General features: G+C 40.0%; 4 protein-coding genes across 6 annotated transcripts; 1 reads left to right on the forward strand and 3 right to left on the reverse strand.

The window, feature by feature from the left end:
* Positions 1-18: 18 nt before the first annotated feature.
* sytl4 (synaptotagmin-like 4) lies at positions 19-11,061 on the reverse strand. Of its 2 annotated transcripts, none has more exons than XM_036568961.1 (18): positions 10,922-11,061; positions 9,577-9,681; positions 8,778-8,916; positions 7,594-7,809; positions 7,328-7,437; positions 6,975-7,089; positions 6,296-6,403; positions 6,080-6,197; positions 4,931-5,027; positions 4,328-4,428; positions 3,689-3,781; positions 3,410-3,588; positions 2,441-2,543; positions 1,724-1,885; positions 1,413-1,518; positions 1,216-1,324; positions 906-1,114; positions 19-508 (listed from the first exon to the last, which is right to left on the reverse strand). In XM_036568961.1, exons 2-18 carry the CDS (start codon positions 9,617-9,619, stop codon positions 366-368), a joined length of 2,151 nt encoding a protein of 716 aa, XP_036424854.1. In that variant the 5' UTR covers positions 9,620-9,681; positions 10,922-11,061; the 3' UTR covers positions 19-365. The 2 variants fall into 2 exon arrangements, with proteins under 2 accessions (XP_036424854.1, XP_036424853.1); XM_036568960.1 differs by having other exon boundaries at positions 8,778-8,964.
* Positions 11,062-11,613: 552 nt separating this feature from the next.
* Positions 11,614-17,294, reverse strand: trmt12 (tRNA methyltransferase 12 homolog). The gene is made up of 7 exons (XM_036568963.1): positions 16,778-17,294; positions 16,496-16,676; positions 16,201-16,399; positions 13,986-14,136; positions 13,274-13,383; positions 13,029-13,186; positions 11,614-12,087 (listed from the first exon to the last, which is right to left on the reverse strand). Exons 1-7 carry the CDS (start codon positions 16,828-16,830, stop codon positions 11,671-11,673), a joined length of 1,269 nt encoding a protein of 422 aa, XP_036424856.1. The 5' UTR covers positions 16,831-17,294; the 3' UTR covers positions 11,614-11,670.
* Positions 17,295-18,692: 1,398 nt separating this feature from the next.
* rnaseh2c (ribonuclease H2, subunit C) lies at positions 18,693-21,718 on the forward strand. The gene is made up of 5 exons (XM_036568968.1): positions 18,693-18,827; positions 19,070-19,223; positions 19,321-19,433; positions 20,608-20,727; positions 20,835-21,718. The coding sequence occupies exons 1-5, from the start codon at positions 18,789-18,791 to the stop codon at positions 20,856-20,858; spliced, it is 450 nt and encodes a 149-aa protein (XP_036424861.1). The 5' UTR covers positions 18,693-18,788; the 3' UTR covers positions 20,859-21,718.
* An 816-nt stretch (positions 21,719-22,534) lies between these two features.
* zbtb3 (zinc finger and BTB domain containing 3) lies at positions 22,535-25,678 on the reverse strand. Of its 2 annotated transcripts, none has more exons than XM_036568965.1 (3): positions 25,572-25,678; positions 25,054-25,133; positions 22,535-24,670 (listed from the first exon to the last, which is right to left on the reverse strand). In XM_036568965.1, exon 3 carries the CDS (start codon positions 24,655-24,657, stop codon positions 22,858-22,860), a length of 1,800 nt encoding a protein of 599 aa, XP_036424858.1. In that variant the 5' UTR covers positions 24,658-24,670; positions 25,054-25,133; positions 25,572-25,678; the 3' UTR covers positions 22,535-22,857. The 2 variants fall into 2 exon arrangements, with proteins under 2 accessions (XP_036424858.1, XP_036424857.1); XM_036568964.1 differs by having other exon boundaries at positions 25,444-25,652.
* Between the last annotated feature and the right edge of the window lie 485 nt (positions 25,679-26,163).

Raw genomic sequence — 26,163 nt, forward strand, 5'->3', positions numbered from 1 at the left:
ACCCAAATTAAGCAGCAATTTTTCTGTGCAATCTTTAAGAAATATTTATTGCATATTATATGAAATTTAAAAGTATTTACATAGAAAAGGTAACAAAAAATAAATACTCAGCCATGCTCTAAAAACCCCACTCAGTTAAACTGTTTAAACTGGCTTGTGAGTTTGTACTTTCTTAAAAATAAAATTATATTTTTGTGAATGTACAACTAAAATGTATGTTAAAACTGTTCCTTTACAACCTTGGGGTCATCTTTAGTGTTTATTACTCTTTAATATGGCAAGTCTGAGTGTTTTCATTAAATTGAAAGGTTTAACGTGTCCTGCTCCTATGTTAGGTTGTTGACATCAGGTTTTTGAGGGTGTCCTTACTTGCCCTTGCCCATGGAGGAACGCAGCGGGAGAGTGCCCTCTGCCCACGAGTCTGGGAACTGCATCATCTTCTGCCACAGAGACACTTCCTCTTCTGTAGAGTCGGCCACCCACTCCTGCTTATTTTCCTTCAGCCGGACTGTGGGCATTTGTCAACTTAACATCAGTTATTTCTAGCAGATAGCTATGTCTAAAGGTCAAATAATCACAATTCTGAAGTAATACCACAATATTTTTGTGGCATAATTATGTAAAATCAACCAGCTAAAGTGGCATTACTATCAGAAAAAATGCAGTATATGCTCTAATACAGTGGTCACCTACTGTTCTCCTGGAGATCTACTTTCCTGCAAATATGAATTCCAACCTGCATCTAACATTCTACTTCCTCCCTATACCTACATCAAAACATCTGCTCCAGCCAATCAAAGACTTAGCTGGAGCAGGTCCATGTTTATACATTTAAAAGAATATGCAAACCTTTTTAATGACAAAGAAATCATTCAGAACAAAGCTGGTGCTTTATGTCCACTCACCTGCCCCTGAGCTCAGACGGACTCCCCCCAAAAAGTCATTGCTGGACATGGCCTCTCGGTCCCAGACAGTGAGCTCCAGACACATGCCCTTCAGCTGCTCCAGACTCAGCTCTTTGTAAACAAACGTGTGGTCGCAGTGCGGGTTCACTGTTTTCTTCACCACCTGCGTCTTCTTCTTGTTCGACTTTCCCTTGGATGGCAGCAGGTATCTGGAAAACGTCCCAAAAATGGCCCACCTTTGAAGCCCCTTAAAATTAAACTTAAGAAATAAGTCAAGAAATTGTCTTTAGAATGGGACAGTCATGCTAACCCTTTTACGAACGAATCGGAAGTGCCCCCTGCTTTCATTGCAGAAAGATTCTTGGCCTCCTTTATTAACACATGCAGCTCTCCACCATTGTCTACTTTGGCCTTTTTGCCTGAGTGGAAGAGAAAAGGGGCAGAGATTATTTCTCGGTTCTAAGATAATGTTGCGTCGTGACAAGCTACTTTCTCAAGTTTTCTCACCTCGTGACTTTTCTGCGGGTGTCTTTTTCTCTGAGATGTACTTTAAGGAAATCACCAGTTCTCCTTTGGACTGGGCAAAAGCAGATTGTGCCAAGGAGTTGGTTGCCTGCAAAGAGAAATGATGACTATCATTTAATACTGGAAATTTAATAAAGAGAGGGAAACATAATTAAAATGGCATACCTGTAAATTACCAAAAGACTGAGATTGAGAATGTGAAGACGTTTCCTCTTTTATCTCTCAGAAGAAAGATGAAAACAAATGAACTGCGAAGGATTAGACCTTTGAGCTAGGAGAGCATGTTCCAGTACCTTTCCCCTGAGGGCCACAGACTCTTCGTGAGCAGAGTCAATGTCATGGCAGTCCAGTGGCACTTCCACCTCCCCAAGAAACGCGTTGCGCCCAAAACGGTCATAGTGCCAGACCGACAGCTGGAGGATACGAGTCATCAGCTGGGAGCGAGTGATGGAGTACTATAAAAAATGGACAAGTGAGGGAGGTGTACACATCTGCTCCTAATCCAGAGTGATGAATGAGGTAATGAGCGTGTCAAAATGTGGCTTTGCTTTCCAAGTGGACCAGTTTACACTAAACGCCTTTTAAACTTGGGATTTTAAATGCATGCCCCATTTACTATTGTGAATTAAAGAGAAAGCAGTCATAAGAATCAATATTTGTCTCAGAGATAACAGTTATCGGTGGTACGAATATCATAATGATATGCCAGAGGTCACCTCATGCATACCCTGGAAAGTACATTATCGAGCACGCCTGGTTATCAAGGGCGTATGTCCGATTCTATTTGCCAGGTTACACATGGTGTCATATATTTTTTTTTATATATATGCCACTATTCTAATTATATTGTTTTACAAGGGCTTGGTAGTTGGAACACATTTGTGAACCACTGAGTCAGGCGATATGGTATTTATTCCCTAGTCTTTCTTCAAGTTTGGCATTATGATAACCCATACTATACAATTTCTTTTAAAAACTGAATATACTGCAGCATACAAATGTGGCAATACCTTTAAGGTCTCGTTGTAGCTGGGGTTGATAGTCTTACTTTTGATAGCAGTTTTTTTCTTGCTCTGACGGGACTTGTCTGGTAGAAGGTAGCTCTTGACATATCTATGGGATGAAAGCAGAATTCTATTCAGCATTCTGGTGGAGGGAGTCTACCCCCATCCACACAACTGATTACTTTTCCTTCTGGAACCAGAGCATCTTAAAGTAGGTTACACAGCTGGAAAGTTATACTGCTTGGCTGAGAGTAGAGAATTTCCCCAGTTGGGGTTCTTAACAACATACTGATGAGTTGCACAAAATAGGAGGAATACTAGACAACAATGCTTAAAAGGGGAATTCCACCATTTTTTATATGTGTATAATTAAATTGTTAAAATGTAAAAAAGTAATTTAGAATCGTTTGATGTGAAATGCACCATTCTAGATAAACTTACTAAGTCAGGGTTGTTTATAGTGGTGGTGATAGGAACCAGATGTCTAAAGAGTTTAATGCCTCTAAAAGCTACATCACAGAAAGCTCTTACATTAAAAGGTTATGAATACATTGTCTGATGCATAAACCATTGTTTTAAATAGTTTTAAGACAAGGTTTTTTGGCCTAAAACACTTTTTAAACCATTTTGGTACAGGGATAAAATGCAGAGTGTTTTAATGCAATACAGCATGCAATGGAAACTTACTTTTTTTTTTCATATTTCACACTGTTTTACCATCACCAACACAAAAACTCACTCGTCTTTGGTCATTTTGGATAGCAAATAAATTGATATGATTAGACATGGTGACCCCTGGTTCCTGTCACCATTAAACATAAAGTCTAAATTAGTAGGTTTCTTTTTAATGCACCATTTCACATCAGACCACTCTGACTTCCATCTCAACTATTAAATTATGCAGAAATCAAAATCAGTAGAATTCTTCTCAATTTGTTTAAAACAAATAAAAACAAATCTATTTTGAATACTAACGGGTTGCACTTCTTTCTGGCAGCGTCAGCATAAGCCAGCCCGCAGCACTCTTTGACCATAACTGACAGGCTCTGAGCCGCTTCATCATAGTGAAGGGAGAAGACGATTTCTCCCGTCACGTCCACAGTGTCATAATCTCCTGCCTCACTGTACACACTTGTCATACTGCCCAGAGTGCTCTGTAACAATGCAAACATATTTTCATGTAAATTATGTTAACATGAATCAAATTTACATAAAACAACAAGAACTACAGTAAATAAGGATTCAGCGTTTTACCCTGGAGCTCCGAAGGCTGGTGGTACTATTACCCACAGTCTTTCTGTGCATGCTGACCAAGCTGTCAATGTCTTCCTCCTCCTCCTCTTCATCCTGGAGAAACAGTGAGGTAAACTGAGATTCCAAGAACCTTTTGTGTTTACTGTGATTCTAAGCTGAGAAACATGTGTAGGGGCTGCTATGGTAAAAAAACAGCAGCCTGTAGCAGAAAAAAAAAACGGTAGCCTGTCATATATATATATATATATATATATATATATATATATTACACACACACACACACACACACACACACACACACACATATTATATATATATATATATATATATATATATATATATATATATATATATATATATATATATACACTCATACTGTGTGATGTTTGTGGTGCATTTCTTCCTGTGAGGTAGTAGAGTGTTTGAGTAGATTGAGCATGATGGCCTACTTTTAGACGGTCATCTTAAGTTTAGCGCTTCTAAACTTAAATCTTTATCCAATTGTTATCAACCAATACTGAAGGTTTCAATATTGGTAGCAGCAATAAAGGAAGTGGCATCATGCCATCTCTAATTGAATTTGATGGAGCAATGATGATGATGGCCCAGTCCATGTGTATGTCAAAATAGAAAACTCACTACGTTGAGCCCTGGGACTGACTTGCTTCTGTCTCCCATAGAGGATGTGGTGACATCAGCGCTGTCTTTACGCACGTCCGTTACAGAGCTTGGCTTGAAATCTAAATGAAGAAACAGTGGTTTACAATACATTAAGAGGTCAGATGGAACTGCCTTGCACTGCTGGCAGAATGACAGAAGCAATGTAAATGCTGCATGATCAACTTATCATTGAGGTGGTAGAAAAAAAAAGCACTTACTTTACAGTGAATTCAAGTTTCTAATGAGTCTGTTAAAGTTACTGGACCTAGATCAAGTGGTGGATCTATTTACCCAAGGGGAGTGTTTCAAAACCACCATTCAGAGGAAATTAATGCCACAGTGTACACCACAGTTGCTGTTTGTGCAAGCACACCACAGGGTCAACCTCCAGTAATGCTACAACTATCTCTAGTTTTGGATTACCTCTGAAAAATACCTTTCATTTCTATTCTTAGGAAAGGTGCAGCACTTTAAACATTGCAGAATTTGCTCATGTTAGAAAAAGTATAAAAATGTATGTACTTTTTTTGAATATGGATAGCATGTGGTTCTTGTTTCCTGTCGTTCGAAACTAGACACTACCTGATAATTTGTGCACTCGTCTGACACTCTTCTTGAAAAGCCCATCAACATCACTGAAGTTCTCTGAGCAGGGGTTAATGTGATGAATTAAAGAAGACTGGGGAGAGGGGAGAGAAAGATTAAATCTGTTAGCTATGCAAGAACAGATGCATAAAGACAGTGAAGCAGAATATACGGAAGCTCAGTGGTATCATGTTCTGTAAAGTTATGGCAATGCTTCGTGTTTATTATTATAATTGTAACCTATACTTTTCTCGTTACCCATCTAGTAGGTATATGCTGTATGTGTTTTGATCATTTTTTGTCATGATCTTTCAGCTCCATGGCTAAATGATCTGTATATATTGGCATGTCAATTTGCTAGACTTGCTTATCTCATTTTTAAATATTTTATATATTTAGGGTAATTCACCATGTATGGGATCCACTTGGTCTTGTGCTGTTTATCTCTAGGTTGATGTACTTGATGCTGATAATATGTGCTGTCCAGCTGTGTTGTCATGTGGATCATTTGGACCTGGCTTGTAATTTACACTTCAGTTTTACATGCTGAAGGTTCTCCACAAGGGAGAGCTATTAGCACTGAAGTAGCTTTTGTGTGCATCATCAGAATGGAGGATCTTGCAATATTGCTTATGGAAACAACTGAGGTTATAATATGAGGAACATTCATTTCCTCAGCTAGGTTGTGGATGACCACAGGCAAAAAAGCAGCAGGGGTTCAATGGAGATTTTTAAAAGATTTATGATGTCCTACGGACAGTATTTTATATGACATACTATGGCAACTTTCAGCGCACATTATGGCTCCAAAAGGAAATTTTCTCATCTCATTTTAACATTTTTTATTGAAGCAAAACAGAATCGTGAAGTAAACAAAGCAACATTCAGTCGACCTTTAAAAAACTTCCTCCTATGTTCACATATTTAGCAGACCCGTTTGGTCAGATACACTACAACAATACAATACAATACAATACAACTACTTGGTGTCTGACTAATCTATTAGTTCCACATAAAAAAAAAAAAATATTAATAAATAAGTAATCAAAGACTAATAATTGGGCTTTTGTGTCTCAATATCATTGTCTTATCATTATTATTAAAAGGATTCTATGATGTTTCAATCTGACATCTCCGTACACTTACAGTCTCAGTGCCAGAGGTGGATCCAGAAGGACTGTGGGTTTTAGAAGGTGCAGGAGCAGGAGCGGTCACACTGACAGTGGAGCCTGCTGGACTGGACTTGGTCACCACCTCTCCTTTCCTAAAAGAAAAAGAAAAACAGCTTCTATTTAATAGCTACTGTGCTCAATACAGACTACTAAATACTTTACTTGTTCCATACTTAAAAAGAGGCTTTACCTCTGCAGTGACGGAGTACTGTGCAAGGAATCTGTGTCTGCACGGCTGCTGCTGATGCTGGTTCTCTCTGAGTCGGTGTCACTGCGCTGCAGTTGCTCATTAGAAGGGCTGAGGGTCAGACAAATGCAAATGTTACTGTGGTACTACTGACAGATTTTATTCTCTCAGAAAAGGCTTGGCTTAGTGTAAGCTGACAGTCTTCTTCTTTAATGTCCAGTTTTGTGAATTTATCTTTGCAGGTTTTGGTGTTATGCCCTATTTGATTTTCCGCCATGCTGAAATAGCTTTTTTTTAATCGTTTGGGACTTTTTAGGTCAACACAAAGTCCTCAAACATAATATTTTGTGTTCATTGTGCTTTACATTGGTCACAAAAGGTGTTATTACAGATGCATTGAAAGATGCATCAGGTATTTTGTAGGTATATATTACAATAGAGATTTTTTTTTTTGGAATTTACAATAAACATTGCTACCACTGATTTAATTTTTGTGTTTGGACCTTGTTTTAGAATGTTCATTCTTTATATTTACGATCTCCTTCTCCATTCCACTTGTTATAAAGTTAAGAAAATCATTACGCTATTTAGCTTTACTTTCTGAATAACTGCTACTTTTTAAATACACTGCTAATTATTGAAATCTTTGGACTGTCTCCACCTGGTGGTGAGATGTACTTACGTCTGGTTGGCCTGAGCAAGGTCCTTCAGTCTCGGTCTAGGTACAGGTAAAGTCTGGCTGGAGTTTAACTCTGTACTGTTCAGCAGCACCTCTCCTGTAGTTTCACGCTTCTTCACTGGAATGGTGCCATGCAAATTTCAGAAACAGGAAGTTCATACTGTCACAGTCCATTTAATGATTAGTAGAAAATATGTGCATACTAATTCACTGTGTTTTTTTTCATATTAAAAGACTACAATTCAATCCAAATATCTCACTTCTTTCCCCTTATTCTTTGGCTGTATCGCTAAAAAACAAAGTGAATGTAAGCTTCGTCACTATCACACTGCCTGGTATCTGTTTCCTGCACTCACTTGGAGGCCTCTTCCTGAGGGAGACTCGCACTATGTCGTGTCCTGGAGTTGTGGAAAAGCGGTTAACCCTCTGGTCATAGAACCAGTCGCCTGTGCTCTTCTTTAGGTCTCTGGGAAGGAGAAACAATAAAAACAGTGCTTTCTTCCATTAAACATTAACCAGCTGCATTAAACTAAACACTTAATTTTCCAGTCCACTGTGCCTCTGAAGTATGAGGACCGGCACTTCAGCTGGACTGAATCAGAGCGAAAGATTATATACTCACGCCTCCTTGGCACACACACTGCACACCCAGGATCTGTTGGGTTGGACGGAGCGACAGTTTTGGCACACCTGGTGTTTGCATGCCAGGCACTGGTTGGTGCGAGAGCCTAAACGACCCAGGGGCTCCTGGCAGCGTCCACAGCTGCGCTCAATGTAATTCCCACTGCTGCGCTTTGCTCCCTTCCTTCTGATCTCCAACAGCTCTGTCTTCAGCCTCCTGTAGAGATCAAGAGCTACACTCATCTGGCGTTCAGCACTGTACATACAGTCATGTACAAAAGTTTGAACTCATGGCATGTGGCATAACTTTTGCACAGGCCACATTTTTGCTAAAAGTTTTTTTCCCCAGTATGTTAAATTCAGCAAATAAACAGTAATTACCCATTAAAATGTGCTGAAGTTTGTTCTCTGGAGAGGATTTGTACTTATTTTTACCTTAGGTCACATTCACAAATCGAATGTTTTGCCCAACTGTGATACAGATCTGTTGTTTTTATGCTTACACAAACAAGATATTTCAACTCTGATTTGAGATACTATCTTTTTGTAACCGAAATCTGTTTGCAATTTATAGGTGGCCAAATTATTATAATGATTATTATGATCAGATTATAGTCACATTTGCATGCATATCCACATTGGTTCACAATAAGGATGTTGGCATTTGTATGCTGGCTAGCACTGTGTCAGGTTAAAGTATGATTTTCCAATTTACTTGTTGCACTTTCTGGCATTAAGAAACATAAAAAACAAACATCTGACCAGCCACATGTCCAGAGATTTGATCTGAAACCACATATAAATGTGGCCTGAATCTGATTGGAAAAAGTCAAATGGAATTTTGCCATTTAAAACTTTCCTGCTCCAGTTGAATATGTTAAAAAAAATGGATTTGAGCTGCCTGAACAAAGCTTAACATATGTATTCCTAGATTACATATCTGATAAGTGGCCATGCAATGTAATGAGAATGGTCAGATAAGTAACTTATGCTTTTTCCCCCACCACATCAAAGTTCCCTGCGTGTGCTCATAACACTGTTGTCCAGTGTTGGCAGTGCGTCAGCTACAATAACAGGTGCATTAGATTAGAAAAAAAAATACAAAGATGTGCAGGGCATGGGATTGGAAACCACTCAACTAAAGCACTGATGTGAGGGCACAGACAGCAGCATTTCCGCACTCACTTAACCCGCTGCTCCTCCAGTCGTCTCAGCTCCTCGTCCCTGTGCAACACATCCAAGATCAGCTTCCGCTCCGAGTCAGTCAGGAAGGATACGTTGATTGTCTCCATGGTCTGCATCATCTTAGCCCAACAAACTTTTGCTTTCAAGGACAAATGACAGCTATAAGCTGACAGAGTTGGACCAACGCCTAAAGCCAACAAAACAGCGCTCATGTCAACAAAAACTACATTTGCCACTTTGCATTTGACAAAACATGCTGAGTAAAACACACATTAGCAGAGGCTGGCTGTGTGAATATGTGCACAATTCTTGTTATACAAACAGTGCAGGACTCTGCTATTTGAAGAAAGGGTAGAGACTTTGATACAGGGCTGCAGTGACAAATAGAGGGAGTGTACTTTTTTTTTTTGGTGCTTCTATGCAGAGTGGCTATTGCTGCCAGCCAGGCAGTAGCTCTTTGTACCTCACAGCAGGAGCTGTGTAATTTAGCAAGGCAAGAAAGGCAACCTAATGTTCAGCATAATATGCAGATCAGGGGACTGGCAGGCTTTGAGACACACAGGCCATCATCTAAAGGCACTGAGCCCAGACCAGGTATAGCATTAATTGCATTTGCACCACTTTTGGGATCCATTTGCCCTCTGTGAAGCTAAATTTGTTTGGCAAACACAGAGGCCATTTACATTTTGTTCATGTTTCCCAGCACACACAAGCGGCATTAAAAAAATCAGCATGTCTTCAGAACCTACACTAATAAGTCATAGGAGACCACAAGTTCTAGAAGCATGAGAACAGTCACCTTGATTTGTTGCTCTGCAAAATACTTGACAAGCATCAAACATCCATGATTTGTGCTACTCAGCATGGAACTTCCAAGGGACGACGGGTGCCACGGGAAAAGGGCCTGGCAGAAAAGGAAAGGCAAAAACAACATCAAGAAGTCAGCGTATCACAACGTTCCCACCCTCTAAGGCCACAGAGTCATGGGTGGAGTTCTTTAGTTAACATTTATTTAATGATGTTGCTCAGGGCTGTTAATAATCACCAGCTCCAACGAACCATACAATTTGAACTTTAGTTAGCAGAAGTGTGAGAAAGTGATGAAAACAAACCACTGAGCATTAAAACAACCCCTCAGTAAAACTGGTTTGGGGAGGGTGCATATCCTATAACACAAATATTAGCCTTCAGTGGCAGGCTTTTTCCTCATTGTTTAAACTCTCTGTGAAAGGAATTCAGAGGTAAACAGCCCTCCACTGTTGCCTGGACAAAGCCTATCTTCAACCTGCTACCTGACCATGGTCACAGATAAGGCCAGAAGAATTTGTTCTGCTTTAAGGCATGCAGAGGTGAGCAGAAGAGCCTCACCATACTTAAGTACATATACAAAGTTCCTTCAATAAAAGAATGATATTACAAGTAAGAGCACAAAAAAAAAAAAACAGCTCATGATGAAGTAAAACGGTATCAGGTCACAAAACTCCTGAAGTACTGAGTTCCCTTTAGGACTGCAGTGGAACTTTTTAGAACATCCAGCGTCTTTTAGCAAAGGAACTGAAGTTAGTAAGGCTCTATTCTTCTCATTTTTTGGGAAGGTTTTGGTCCAAAATGAAAAGCTAAAGTTCCAAAATAAGAAGTGTGAGCAACAGCAAAACAGAATAAAATGTAAAATGAAACATAAAAACGCAACTAAGTACTTACATTCAAGCATTTTTCCCGCCCAAAATACTTAAATATACTGTTTGTAAATGCTTAGAGAAGAAATGTTTTAACTTACTTACTTAAAAACATGTGACTTCAGTGTCAAATCTCTGGAGATTTAAATGAAACTTAATGTTTCACCCCCAAAGCCCTTCAATTTACATTTGTTGCTAAAAGCTCTGTTCAAATGCCGACTTTAAAGCAGTCGAGCTGAAAATGCAAGTTAATAGTAGCAGCAGGCTAGATGACCCTGTAGCACAACGAAGAAAGCTCACACCCAGTTCACACGCTGGACAGCGAGCCCAAACCAGTCCTGGCCATTATTAAATGAACTATTAAACCACAATACAAGCTTTCCTTTTTTACTGAACTACACTAACGCTGCATTGTCGAATATGAAAACCATTAGCCCACCATTCGTCTTGTTGTTTGCTCTAACTTACCGAGGCTGCTTTGAGTTTGTTTGTCAAACTCTGCTTATTATCCGGCTCTTAGTTTCCTTCGACCACGAAGTGTTTTCCAAAAAAGCCAGCAGACTCCCTGAAGACGGACAAAAACCTTTTCTTTGTAAAGCTACATTTGGCCGAAGGAGCAAACACGACTCGACTGTCTCAAACTGTCGAACAGGTGTAGAGCAGCTTCGTTTTCTGCGACAGCTGCACACGTCAGTTTCCTCCTCCAGTCAACTCCCACCTAAACACATCAGATGAACTGATTAACGCTGTAGAGTTTTTTTTTTACTTACATGTACAAGATCACTGAGAATGATTTCGAGGAAGTTTAGCAATCTGTAATCTCCCCCAGAACGAAAATGCAAATGAGAATCATCACTAAAAGGATTTAACATGCTCTTTAGTACTTCAGTCGTTTTGACACATCATAACTAAACACTAGTTTAACCTATGATTATATCCAGAATAAGTAAACAGCAGTAATTAAGTACTACAACATACTAGGTATATACGCAGGTTTGATGTTGGGATGACAACACATACATAGACACACCACAGACAGCCTGTTATTCTGCTGCTCTCTGGAAAATTCAAATGAACACTGTAGGGCAGATGGCCACTGGAAAAATTTGTTTACTGTTATTTGTGATCAGTAGACAAAGCATTAAAGACACCAGGCAAAGTTAAATAGTAAGTCCATTTATTATTACAAAGAAAAGATAAACAGATTGTCTGCCAACTTATTTAAGTGGTTTACACTCCAAATCCAACACTATGTGGTTGATATGTGGCGCGTAAGACTTCACATGCTCTATATGCTTAATGTTGGTCCTCCAGTCGTCTCCAGTGATGTCTCTCAGAAGTGTACCTATGCGACTGGCTGTGTCTTTGGCCCAGGCATTCCACACTTCTCTGTCACTCAGGATCTTTAGAGATCCATTCACAACTCCTTTGTCCTCATCTTCCACAGAAGCTGCCCTCTGTGAGTCAGAACACTCCTCAAGCTCCTGACGGTGGAAAGGTGTGGTGACGTTATGGTGGATGTGCAGTGTTCCACCAACATCCTTCCTCAGGAGGTGGCATGCCACGGGCCAGCCCTCCTCAGAACTGGGTATCAGACCTAGATTGACTCTGTCAGCTAGGCCACTCAGGGAGAGCTAGGGGGAATATGCAAAGTGGCCATCTGATCCAGAATAATCATCAATGAACAATAATGCATATATTGTTACTGAGCATAATGAAAGACTAATCCTGTCGTAACAAGTTTTTTGTGTGTTGTAGCCTTAACAGTGGTAAGACCTCATACATTAATGACAGTCTTAACAGCAATTAAATTACAATTTTCATTTAATGATGGACAATTTAGGTGTCATTTTGCTAACTTAATGCCATTCAAACTATGAAGTAGGTACTTGAGATGACTATTTTAGGCTGCTATGAGCTGAAAAACTGCACATTAATTATAACTAACCAGCTGCTATGGATCTGAAATTTTTAATTAACATGCAGCCACTAACTAGTGAACTAAACTTTTCTTTATGTAAACTTTTCATAAAAAACGGAATTACAGTAAGAAAATCAAGTCCTCAAGGGCCCATATTATGGAAAACTGAATTAAACATAATCACTCTCCACTCCATTTTATCCATATATTGAGGCTAAGCTGCAAAAACAGCCCATTTTTAATTATTTTGAAATACTGTGATGAGTATCTATATGTGCTACAGCAGTTCAGCCCCGCCCGTTCACACTGAAGTTATACAGACTGTTTTGGGTGAGTGCTTTTTAAATTAAGCACAATACAGGGTAGACCGTCCAAACAGGGCTTATTTACATAAATCAGTCCTAAAGGCACAGTGAAAAACTCCCTGTTGAATTCTAAAGGATAAAAAGAGCTTGGAAAATTGTGAAAATGAAACACACAAATGTTATAAGCGGATCTCGGGGGGAATAAAAATTACAGAGAAATGTAAGATATGGGCCCTTTCAGAACTTCAATAAAGGATGGGGGGACTGTGTGTATCCTTGTCTCTAGCAGAAAACAAAATAAAGAGCAAACATCATTATTGTAAACTGATGTAGTAACAGTAGCCCTTACTTGTTTGTTGTCTCCTACATGCACAGTGCAGCGGTCTGCTACTTTATTAAGCTGCAGGTTTCGCTGCAGAGCAGCTACTGCATCTGGATTCCATTCACAAGCATGAACATGGGCGGCACCCGCATGTACCAGGTATGGCAGGGTGAAGTAGCCAATACCTGACAGTGAAACAAAGCCTGAATTTCAGCTGACAAAGTGCAGTGCTCTGATTTAAAAACAGAGTGAAACAAAAGCATAGTACACACCTGCATACAGGTCAACGACTGTCTCGCCAGTGCAGTTGAAGGAGGCTATTCTCAGTTTCTCCGTGATGTTGCCAAAGGAGAACATGCACTTGGTGACATCAAATTCATACCTGGAAGTTGAATTAGAGTCTGAGGATTGATATAACTGATATTTCACTTTCATTTATATTACACATTATTTATGCTTCACATTTCAGAGTGTAACAGTTAAAATGCTTTGATCCAGAATAATCTTCAGTCTACAATAATGCATATATTGTTACTGAGCATAATGAAAGACTGTAATCCTGTCGTAACAAGTTTTTTGTGTGTTGTTGCTTGGTATTGGTGACAGTCCTAACAGCGGTAGGACCTCATACATTAATGACCGTCTTAACAGCAATTCAATTACAATTTTGATTTGATGATAGACAATTTGAGTGTCATTTTGTTAACTTAATGTCATTCAAACTATGAAGTAGGTACTTGAGAAAACTATTTTAAGCTGCTTATGAGCTGAAAAACTACAAACTAATAACTAACCGGCTGCTATGAATCTGATTTTTTTAAATTAACACCCAGCCACTAACTTGTGCACTAAAATGTTCTTTTTGTAAACTTTTCATAAATTTAATTACAGTAGACCAAGCAAGAAAACCAAGTCTTAAAGGGCCCACATTATGGAAAATGCTTTTTTGTTTTGTTTTTTTTCTGTCCAGTAATTAGGCTTTACCTGATGTGGTTATCGATGTGTGTGACATAGCTGCTGTCCCCCAACAGCATTGTTACCACTGGCGTTCGAAACTCATCCTGGGAGATCTGTTTTATCTGCGCTAGACGCTTCACTCCCAGCGCTCGGGCAACTGCCAACCACAGTTCAGATCCTTAAATTAAAATAAAAAGCTTCAGAACATTCAACAGTTTCTTTAAAAAGATTCTAAGTGTGAGTCTAAGTGTGTGCATGTTAGCTCAATCCTAAACTTGCTGCATGTGCAATTTATGTTACTGCATTATTATTCTTCTCAGGTTTTCTGTTCTTCTGTAACTTCAAATTCCTCTGTTTTTCTGATCAGAAATCAGAAGACAGAAAGAAAATGTGTTGAATATATCAAAACAAAAACCCAAGATACTGGCTAAATTATACCATCATCATCACTGTGAACAGTTCTGACTCAGCAAGTTTCTTTACAACAGAGCATTTCACATCCAACCAATCTGACTTTCTTCACATCTCAATATGTTCACATCTTTGCTCAAATCTTCACATCTTGAATGATACATTTATAAAATCGGTAGAATTCCTCTTTAAACATGAACAAAGTATGTGAGAGACGATATGGTGCCAATTCTCCACCTGATCAAACATGACCACCCTGTGTAGTCATTGGATATTTACTGACATTGATTAGACAGAAAAAAGATGGTACTGCAAGAGGATCAAAGTCAATGAAATTTCTTATTAATTGTAATAAATCATGCTTGCTCTTGTGTATGCTCAGACATCAACATTTAGGCATGTCATAAACATGTACACACACAGTGATGTTAATTAAGTGCCTAAAAGGGTCCCGTTATAAGCTCAGAAACAGCTGTGCAAAAATCATCAGTCCATATATATTCTAGTATGCGACTATAAAGGAGGAGCTAAGACACGAGAAGAGATGCAAGGAACAGAAAAGAAAACCCCCAATTAAGCATGTTAAAAATACAACAGTTGGCCTAGTAGAGGGGAAAACCGTTTGGCCCCTCTAAAGCATATCATGAAAATCATGGATACCCCACAAACATCAACTACAACACTAACTAACACATGATGTGGAAAAGCAAACTACTAACATACTCAAGCTCATCAAACAGATAATTTCACTATTTTCAACTTTTGATTTTTCCTGACACTGCAGTGTACATGAGTGTTTGAAAAAGTCGCTAGTAGAATTCTTTCTATGCAGCTCATGAACATTTTCAGTGTTTTTGACATTACTGTGTAGTGAGATCTATGGCAGGTGGGGTGAAATGACCCCATACCCACAGTGATCTCTTATCCTGTGCACTTTTACCAGGAGAGACCAAAAATATTGTTTATATGGATTGTGTGCAATTATACCACTGAATAATCCTAATGATGATAGAAATCTTAATTTGTCCTAAAGAAAAGTCAATTAATAATGATTAATGATAACAGAAATAGATAAACCATTAATGAAAATCACTTATTTATTTGTCAAATATAATTGTATATTGACTTACTGGTGTAGTTCAAGCTTAGTTCTGAACTATTTATCATTATCAATAGCAAATCACAATACAGTAACTGTGTTCGCTTAATTTCTAAGACCAAGTACAGTCCTAGGCTAAAATATAGCATTCAAAAGAGCTAAAGAGAACTCTCAGGGTACAATATTATTATAAATTATATTATACCTTCTTCTTATTATTATTATTATTATTAGTAGTAGTAGTAGTATTAGTAGTAGTAGTAGTAATATTATTATTATTATTATCATTATTATTAACAACAACAACAACAGCAGCAGCGGGCGGCGCAGTGGGTAGCGCTGTCGCCTCACAGCAAGAATGGCCTGGGTTCGATTCTCGGCTGGGTGACCAGGGTCATATCTGTGTGGAGTTTGCCTGTTCTCCCCGTGTCTGCGTGGGTTTCCTCCCACAGTCCAAAAACATGCAGTCAGGCTGATGGGACATGCTGAATTGCCCCTAGGTGTGAGTGAGTGTGTGAATGTGTCTGTCTGTCTGCCCGCCCTGTGATGGACTGGCGACCTGTCCAGGGTGTATCCTGCCTTCCGCCCAATGACAGCTGGGATAGGCTCCAGCACCCCACCGCGACCCAGAAGGATAAGCGGTTTAGATGATGTATGTATGTATGTATTATTAACAGCAGCAAAACAACATTACTACTAATAATAATATGTCAGTTGTTGAGTGTAACTAACCAATCTCTCTCCAGATTGTATAAGAAAAGCATCCTTCACCAAACAGAACCAGATCACCATGCTTTTGCCATCCTCTGGGAAGGTCGTCATCTAGTTCTTGTCTCCATTTTTCTCCACGGGTAACTACTAGTGTTTGCACAGCCTGTACAAGTCTCTCTCGACATGACTTCACTTTTCCTTTTTTTGACAGCTGAGGAATCTTCGGATTTAAACAAACAAACAAATAAATGCAAAAATATTTTCGGGATAGAATGGAACGACAAACAGTTTTACATGGCTTATTTTATGAGGCTACCTGTATATTAATTATCTCACATGAGCTGCTCTCCTGACTGTCCTGAGCCACAGCGCTCTGAAGTGAAAGCAGATCCAGGTTCGGTAGAGCGGATGGCAGGACTGGGAGAGTCACTGTTCCATTGGAGTGTTTTTGCACACAGTAGTGCAGGTCTAAAACACCTTCTGCCAACAGATGTCGTCTATAGAAAAGATGAAAACAGTGGTAACACGATAGAAATAACAGTATGTCGCCGCTGGTAGTTAGAAGCTAAGCTAGTTAGCTAACGCTAATGTCTTTCACCTGTATTGCTGTGCATAGTGTTGTGGCACCTTCAAAGCAGGAATTCCTTCCATTTTTATGCAGTGACTTAAAAAAACGTGGCCAGCAAACCCTCTAACTGAATTTTTTCACGAAAACTGCACTTTGTTTTCACTTGGCTAAGACGCGAGAGAAGACGGAACAGCATGCTTTATGGTTTGCTTGTCGGAAGATTTTTGGTGTTGCACGCTCCTGGCAGCTCCTTTCGCTTGTCAGGTTTTTGGTTTTTGCTTGATGTTGTCTTCATGTGGATCTACATACTACTCAGCCCTGCCATATCTTTAGCGAGGCCATGAGTTACAGATCACACAAAATCAGCCCGCTGGTAGAAAATAGTTGTATTCAACCACTCAGACGACCTTTAGTAAATCCAACAATTAGATACAAGTGCGTAAATTTGATGAATTACAATCTCATTGGGATTTTATGTTAACGTCGAAACAAAGAAACAAACACACAACAACAAAGCAAAGCCAGATTAAGGGGGTTCTGCTCTTCCTTTTCCTCCCGTTACACCAACAATGACTGAAAAACGCTAGAGGGCGTGCGCGAGCGAGTCCTCAGTGAACGGGGGTTAATGGAGATTAACAGAAATGGTATCTAACCTTTTCACACAGGAAAGTCCTTTAATTTGGGAAGGTATAAGATTATTTTGTTCATTTATTTATTCGATTGTATTTCAGTTTTTGTTGTTTTAGGTTATTTTGCTGCTGTTAATTTACCCATTTAGTGTAGTTGTGACGTGTGTTGCGATTGTTATGAATAATTGCATCAATAAAAAGAAGTTCCGCGGAAACCATGTAGACACAAGCTATAGTGAATACGGCTCGTGTTTTGTAATGAGTGTGGTTATTATTTGCACACGCGAAATTAAATTTTATTTTCTTCAGAGAATTTTTATGTCTGATGTGTGTCCGCTGGGAGAGCTGGGTGGGGCACTGCCGGTCAAACTGTCCGTCTTCACAAGAAGCGCTCCTCCTCCAACATCCATCGCCTCCAGTACGGAGTGTCACTCCGTATGAAGTTACTCTGCAGCTGTGAAGCACACTGACGATAAAGGACGAAGAACAAACACCTGTTTGAGTTCGTGTTTGTTTGCCTCTGCCGCTCTCCAATGTAAGGAAGAAGGTGCCGTTACCATGGCTACAGACTGACGCTCTGCTCGTTTAGCTGTATTGTGATTGGCTGCGGCTTTGATTATTTTAACTAAAGATTTTATTTTGGCAGGAAATAGACAGTGTACCTTCCATCAGGCGTATACAGTACAAAGCAGTAGACCGAGCAAACAGCATATTAGATTTTTCTCGGCCCCAGATTTGTTCAATATGGTCCCTTAATTTCCGTTACGACATAGAAAAGCTCACCAGCGACGAGCAGAGAGACCCGGGGGCAGGATGGGGCAGAATGGGCAGCAAGGCATCGAGACAGCGGCCTTCAGTTTGGGACACAGCCATAATGTGCTGCGTTAGCGCTTCAGCATATATAAGAGGCGAGGAGCTTAAACTTCTGAGTTTACAGAAGAAAAAACATCTACGACAACGCGCAGACGAAATAATTTTTAATTGATGTCTGCATGCATACAACTCAACTTAGGGGATAAATATAGTTACTTTTTAGCTTTAACTTCACCACATAACGTTACAGTCTGTGATTTTGTAAACAGGCAAGTGAAGGAAATGTCTTCTGTCTAAACAAAGTTTTAAGTGCATTATAAAATATGTATGTGTGGGCTAGATGTTGTTTCCTCCTCCATCCTACTAACCGTGCTCTACTGAGTGTTGTGGTAAGTCTTAGTCCTCACTGTGGGCGGGGTTTAAAGTCCACTCCCACTCCCCCCACTGCTGAGCAGTCCAGGCGAGGCGAGGGGGGAGGCGAAGAGAGAGTGGGGCTACGGATTGTCAACACAAACGTAGCAGTTACAAACCGCCCTCTAGGCAGCAGTGTTTCCGATCTTTTCCCGCCAAAAATATTCACGCAGCGGCGAAGAGAAAGAATGTCCAATCAGGACGTGGATTTACCCAAAACAGACAAGGTAAGAGCTGCGGCGGCGACTTAGAGTTCATGAACGCCAGCTAAAGTTATCGTTTTAGTGTGAATACAGATTGTACTGTAAACGTATACAGGGCTTTAAAACCCTGTACAGAGTTATTGATCAGGCTGTAATTATCTCACCCTTTAGTCGCAGATGTGTGTCTAGTGGTGTAGGATGGCTAAGCTAACTGTTAGCTGAGTCCGGCTGTGATAGTTCTGACTGCTGTCGTTTTCCGCTGTTAGATGGCGGCGAACGGCTGTGTGACTGCAGTCCAGATCGGCTCCCTCAGCCAGGCGGATAAATCACAGCTTCATCTTTTACCATGCGAGATTGAACATGACGGGCCAGCTGAGGTGGCCAAGTTTTTCACCCCAACAGTGAAAGAACACAAATGCGGTTTGTTTTCGACAAGTTATTTTTTGTTAGCTGGCTTTAAAGATTGCGATGAATTTCAAACGCACCCTGTAACACGGCTGTCTTATTGATACTGTAGAAAAGACTGTGTCGTTCAGAGGTCGTGGGCTGAAGGGTCAGGAGGTGAACTGTCCACAGGGCTACACAGGACTAGTACTGAAAGAAGTTCAAAGACCATCTTCAGATCAAGAGGTAAGTTGAGCATGTTCAAATTGCAGGTCTTAGGTTTCAGCAGATCAGTGTGGCTATTTGTATGCATTTATATTTCATTGAACTCTATGCTTTAATTTTTTTTCTTATAATGTTTCATGTAACCATAAGATTGGTCCATGGCCACTACATGTCCAAAAGTATCAAGACACCCCTTTTAGTGATTGGTTTTAGCTACACTTTGACAGCTTAAAGTGCTTTACAGACAGGTAATGGCGTTTTACAGACAAGACAACGACCGCTCAAGTTAAGGAGCTTGATTGTTGACACGGGTTGAATTGCGCACACACACCTCAAATACTCTCTGTTGAAAAGCACTGCCAGTAGAATAGGAACCTCTTGAGCAGCTGCACATAAGCCTAAGGTCACCATGTCCAATGCCAAGCATTGGCTAGAGGGGTAATAAAGTGCCCCAGAATTTTCATAATTTACTGGGAGTTCTCTGGGTGTGTTGTGCATAGATTGCAGAAACTCCTGAAAGTCTTCTTTTCTTTAACTTCATGTGTCTTTTGATTTCTCCAAACTAAATCTGTTTTTTGGTATATAAGATATAGTATGTAAGATAATACAGGGAGATTCACTCGAAAGAGGCCCCGAATATTCTGTAATAACTCACAAGCTGGGACGCCCCTGCGCCGGAGCGATGAGGTAGGCGCTGGACAGCCGTCACCAAGTTTAACCCCCGTTTGTAACTTCCGGGTGCATACCCTGTACCCCTTCATGTGTCTGTTAGAAAACAGAGATCACTTCCAGCATCGCATGTAATGCAATCGACTACATGTAGGTCAAGATTTGTAGCGTATTTTTTTGGTTCAGATTGTTTCATCCTAATGGGAGTTACAGCAGAATATTCGGGGCCTCTTTCGAGTGAATCTCTCTGTACCCAGCAAGAAACCCAATTCTGTAATTCCCAGATTATTAGATCTGGAAGGACAGTCTTACAAAAAGCATAGAATAATGGGTGGTGCTTTTGTTTTTAAAAATGGCCATGGTTTTACACTGAAATTACATAGTTTGTGCTATTGAAGAACATCATAATGTGTGCAGCTGTTCTTACATAATACATTGTATACATCCTGTAGTTTGTAAATATGCATTTGACATACTTTATTTACAGAAGAGGTGCCTTATAGTCTCAATTTTTGTCATTTTGTAGGACAGAATAGTTAAAGTTTCTTCAGTTTTCCATAATTTTACATATTGGAACTTGGAGACCCCTCCTACATCCGATGATTGTGTTGTGATGGCAATGGCGTGGCCTAAACTGGCTGAGATGGTAAGTTATACTGATAAAACAACTACATTAGACTGGAGAATGAGCTCTGTTGTTCTGCCATAGAATTTCATCCTTTTTTCTTTTTTTTCCTTTTTTACTTTCTTTAGATACATGCACCAGTGGATGGCTGAAAGTCAGAGTTACAACAGTGAGGGATTTGCCCAGTATGCCGTTACATTTCCACAAATGTGTTTCTGTTCTACCAGAACTACAGGCTAAAAGAGAGCTCTGTGCTGCTTGATTATTTGATTGTACAGCTATTTTTTTATTAATCAGTGTCATTTCTTTCGAATACGTACGGAGTTGAATTAGAGACATGACTTACTTTGTAAAGTTGTTTTCCAAATATTTTTGGTTCATAATTACAGTTAACATACTACATATTTAGAAGCAGACCAGTACACAATATTTCAAAAAGGAGGAAAAAAACAGACCTAGTAGTAATCTCTCATTACCAAACACTGAAGGATTTAAGAAAAACCCTATTTATGTTTGGTTTGAGCACTTTGAAACTAATAGATCAACTGGGTGTGGTTGTTTGATTAATGTTTAGTTAAAGCACCAAGCAACCCAGCTTTAAGTATGTTAATGTTGGCCTTGTGGTCTCACTATGCATGTACTCATACATTCATAAGTTGGTCCAATGAACACCTTTCCAATGTCTGCATATACTTATGCATTTCCCCTTTTGATGTTAAGGTTATATAAAGTTTATCCCCACCAGACACATGGCTGATGTTGTATGACCCTCCCATGTGGCTTTTATCAAAACTATGCGTTTCTGCTTGAAAATCTCTTCAAGCAAACATACAACCATGTTGTATGGTTGTGACAGCAATTCCTTCACCACGTTGGTAGGTTCATACATGTAGGACTGAACAATCTTGATTCTCTGTGCATGCACCACTATATATAGTTCTGATTGACTTATGTAACAGTCTGATAGTATTGGATAGACAAATGTCAATAAAGTGTGCTCATTAGAATGTAAGAATCTGTGTCTGGACCGTTCTCAGGTCTGATAGACATTCAGCTTTTGAGCAGTGTATCTTTTCATTCAAACTCTGCCTTATGTCTAATATACCACTCAGGTTTGAAATGATCTATTTCATACTAAATTCCCTGGGACTTTGTCACTGGAACCTCATACGTACTAATCATATAATCCAGTAAAATAACTTGTGAAACTCTTCTTTAAAGGTGAATTCCACAGATTTTTCAAAATGTCTGCATTACTCAATTATTAAGCTGAGAAGTCATCTAGAGTGGTTTGATGTGAAATTGCAGAGAATTGGTTTATTGTAGAGAAACTGGCCTTGTCTACAATACAAATATAGCCATTTTATTTACTATTCAAATCAGTGAATCTATGTATTGCTGATAATGGCATAATCAGTTTTCTTTGGGAAGTACATCTGCCTTACCGGTCCACTATGAATCATAAAACAATCTCTCAATCAGGGAGCTTTCATAGGCATTACATGCTTCAGATATCTGGTTTCTGTCAAAACCACTGTAAACAATTAAGACTCAATAATTTCTCTAGAAAGATGTCACACCTAAACCACACTGAATGAATCTGCTTACATCTTGATGATTTAATGCAGAAATGTTAAAACGGTCAAATTCCCCTTTAATACCCATTTTAGTAGTATTTGCTTCAACTTCCATTTTGCAAGGCCAGTTTTACTAAAAAAGCAGTAGTAGTAGAATAGCAGATGCCCTCAAACAACAACGCTGCAAGATCATATCCACCTAAATAGGTTATAAAGTATTTAATCTATGCATGTTAGTCTGTTTCAAAGGGTATGTTAAACCAGCTGTACTTTATTGGGACAACTACAACTTCCAGACTATCCATTTTTTCACATTTGCAACAACTGCATACAAAAAGGCATATGCAGAAGTGAATGGATACCTTCTGTATAAGTGTATTGCATGAAACGTGGGTAATTACATGCCAAATGCTCTCTGGCAGTATATTAACAATTACAGTCTTATAAAGTTGGTCCAAACAACCTGGGAACACGTGTTTTTTTTTTTTTTTAAAACCATTACAATAGTCTGTCCTTCTAGTTCAAGTACAACTTTTGAAAGATTATGCTTTGATAGGACTTGGCATATACATAGTTATGTCTGGGGAGGCTGAGGAAGAGGTGGGGATGGAGGAGGGTCAGTCTCTGTTCTGTTGCGTTTCACTGGCAGGTCATGGTCATGTGCCTTTCTTATGTGCCTGTACAAGTCCCCAGACTGTGTGTAACTACGGTAACAGTAACTGCACTCATAGGGACGCTCCCTTGTGTGTACTATGGCGTGCCTCCTCAACGTGTAAGCACAGGAAAATGTCTTTCCACAAGTGTTACATGTAGGTACATCTTCCACGTAATTCCCAAGAGAATCTTGAAATTCTTCAAAGTAGATGCCCTGCTGCTCTGATTGCTGGGAGGCAGTTGGGAAAAGTGAGGATGAAAAGCTAGTGTGATCAGAAGAGGAAGCACTAGGGCCATGTGGTGAAAGAGGGAAAGAGAGTGGCTCTTGGTGATCATGAGGGAGTTGTATTAATGTGTGTGGAGGGATGAAGTGAGCATTTGTGATCTCCACATCACGGTTACTGTCATAATCCTCCCTTTCCTCTAAGCCAGCGTCTCTTCTTTGCTCTCTGACCCTGACAAGTGTTTCCTCCACATCTTCTGGTTCTTCATCAGAGATTACAATGGCCTCCACCTTTACTTTCACCCCTTCCTCTTCATTCTCCTCCCGTTCAGCTCCTCTACCTGCTAAGGATAGTGCTATGGGAGAATGTGGCTGTTCAGCCAAACCTCTTGAAGACTGCCTTCCTTCAGCCTGATTTAGAGTGTGCTGAGGTGGTAGAGAAATAGCACAACTCTGTCCTCTGCGCTGAAGCGATTTAGGTTTTGTAGTTTTACCCTGTGGAGTGCTGCCATGTGTAAATACAGTGCTGGTTTCTTTTGACATGGGTACATTTTGAGAGGAGTCACCAGCCTGATTGTTGTCCATATGGGCCAGAGCCATGACAGTACATGCATTGGTCTGAGCTTCTGTGCCTGTCTGAAGTGATTCTGTTGTGCTGCAAGGGCTTGAAAGTGCAGACTCAAGACTACCAGATATTGTTGAAGTTCCAGCTCTAACAGGCCCAGGAGAGGAAGAGTACAAGCCTGGCCCAGAGTCACTTGCTGCTGGAAGAGAGTCCATACCGGGTTGAGTAGTGTCTGCCATATCTGGACTACCCAAATTAGCACTGTGTGTGATTCGGCTAGGTACTCCCACCCTCGCCTCAGTTTTTGTGTCAACATGAGAAGATATTTGCTGGCTTGGCTGTAGACACTGCGTTACTGAGGGTAATAAGGATGGATTTGATACTGAAATACTGACAGCTCCCTGTTCGCCATCTGCTACCGGTCCCCTTCCACAATTTCTCTCTCCTGCTTCATTTGATCTTCCTTCTCTAGATGGACCATCTCCCCCAGCCTCACTCCCTCCTTCTTCTGCCCTGGTGCTGTCTGCCTCAGCCAGTCCACGGCCCTGCAGTCTTTTCTTGCATACTCGAACCACGTCATTCATGTGCAGGAAACTTGCTGCAGCAAGCACATCTTCTGGAGGTGGGTGAGCTGCTAAGCGGAGCACACCCTCATACATAAAATCAAGGAGCAGCCCAAATGCTGAAGGGGTCACTATATCCCCATTAATGGTGACGGTGTCTCTCTCTGGACCACCGTTAACTGTGGATGTATTGCCAACTGGATGTTCAGAGTAGAACATGTGGAAGAATGGGGAGCAGGAAGCCAGCACTGCACGGTGAGCCAGAAAGCGAGTGGGGCCAACCTTTACAGTGCAGTCACACAGAAATCCCTGCAGGCGCTGGGAGCGCAGACTAGCCAAGAGCTGCTGACTATGTCCTGGGAACTCCATGACCTTCGGTAACCTGTAAGAAGTAAGTGAAATATTAGAGAGAGTAAAACACTTATTTTAGATTCTGGTGAAATCTACCCTAATCATATGCAAAACATTGATGTTAACTTGCCTCAAGCAAATGAGTTGGTCTAGATTAAAAACAGGATAGCATCTGCCTAGTGTATTGTTTCCTTTCTTCCTTCTAAAGTTTGTTGCTGTGCTGTTATTTCTGAAATGGTTAATCTTTCCAATGTTTTATATTGCGATCTTGTAAATAAAATAAAAGATAACAGATAATATACACCTGATGAATGATGATAAATCTTACGTCCGAGATTTTTATACATATGTTTTGCAAGAATGTACTCAAACTACAGGCACTGTCCCCTGTATAATGTATTTACTCAGCTGTACCCTTTAGAATGTGAACCCTTTTTATCCTCTCCACGGAAGGCGATCACTCCACGAATACAGCACTAAAACCTCCATGTCCCCTGAAAAAAATAAAATAAAACCAGCATCATTAAGACAGCTCCAAGAAACTGTTCAGCTAGTCAACGGACATGGATACGCGGCTGCTAGCAGTCAAGCTAATTTGTCACGAAACAAAAATCTCTTAACACTTCGTATATTTCGTACTTTGTCAAAATGCAATTAAAACTGTAGGTAGTCTGATAATGATTAGAATGTGTAACTGTGAATGCACAACAACGACTTGTGAAATTCGGATACCAGTCACAATAAACTGGCCGGTAGAAATGCAAAACAAGCAAACTCGTTAAAACAAAGACACATAGGCCCTACCGGGACACTGAGGAGGACCCTGAGGCACAGCTGTAAACGGCAGTCCTTCATTTCACTGTCTACGAGCACAACAGCTACAATAACACCACCACGTGTCGCTTTGATATAATGTAAAGAGCCACAAGTACCGAGTGCTTTTCCATAAGAACACAAACGAAGCTCCTGTAAGCTCCCTCTGAACGCGCTGCTCTGTTTGTGTAGTTGGAGTTCGCCGCCTGCTGGCTGTCTGAGAGCAAACAGGAAACCGGTGCGTTAATGTGAACAGTCCGTCTGGCAACAATGAGAGAGTTCGTTTGTTCGAACACGGCATAATCTCACATGCTCCCCTGCTCCCTACATAGTGCACAATGTAGATTTTAACATATCTGATCCTTCACCCAAACAGTAATAAAACATGTATGTCCTTACTGGACATACGGTACACAATCTGGCTGAAAAAGCTAAAATTTCACAGTCAACTACTAGATAGTAGGAAGCCATTCGAGCATCAGCCCATGCTAGTGTTTTTAGTTATTTTGATGCATATATGTTGTTTACGATTATTATTATTATTATTATTATTATTATTATTATTATTATTATTATTATTATTATTGTTGTTGTTGTTGTTGTTGTTGTTATTGTTATTCTTCTTCTTCTTCTTCTTCTTATTATTATTATAAAATGACACTTTCTTTCTTGTTTTGTTTTGTTTTTTGTTGGTGTCCTCTTCTAGACACT

This window comes from Colossoma macropomum, unplaced genomic scaffold, assembly GCF_904425465.1.
Source record: "Colossoma macropomum unplaced genomic scaffold, Colossoma_macropomum, whole genome shotgun sequence".
Taxonomy (NCBI): Eukaryota; Metazoa; Chordata; class Actinopteri; order Characiformes; family Serrasalmidae; genus Colossoma; species Colossoma macropomum.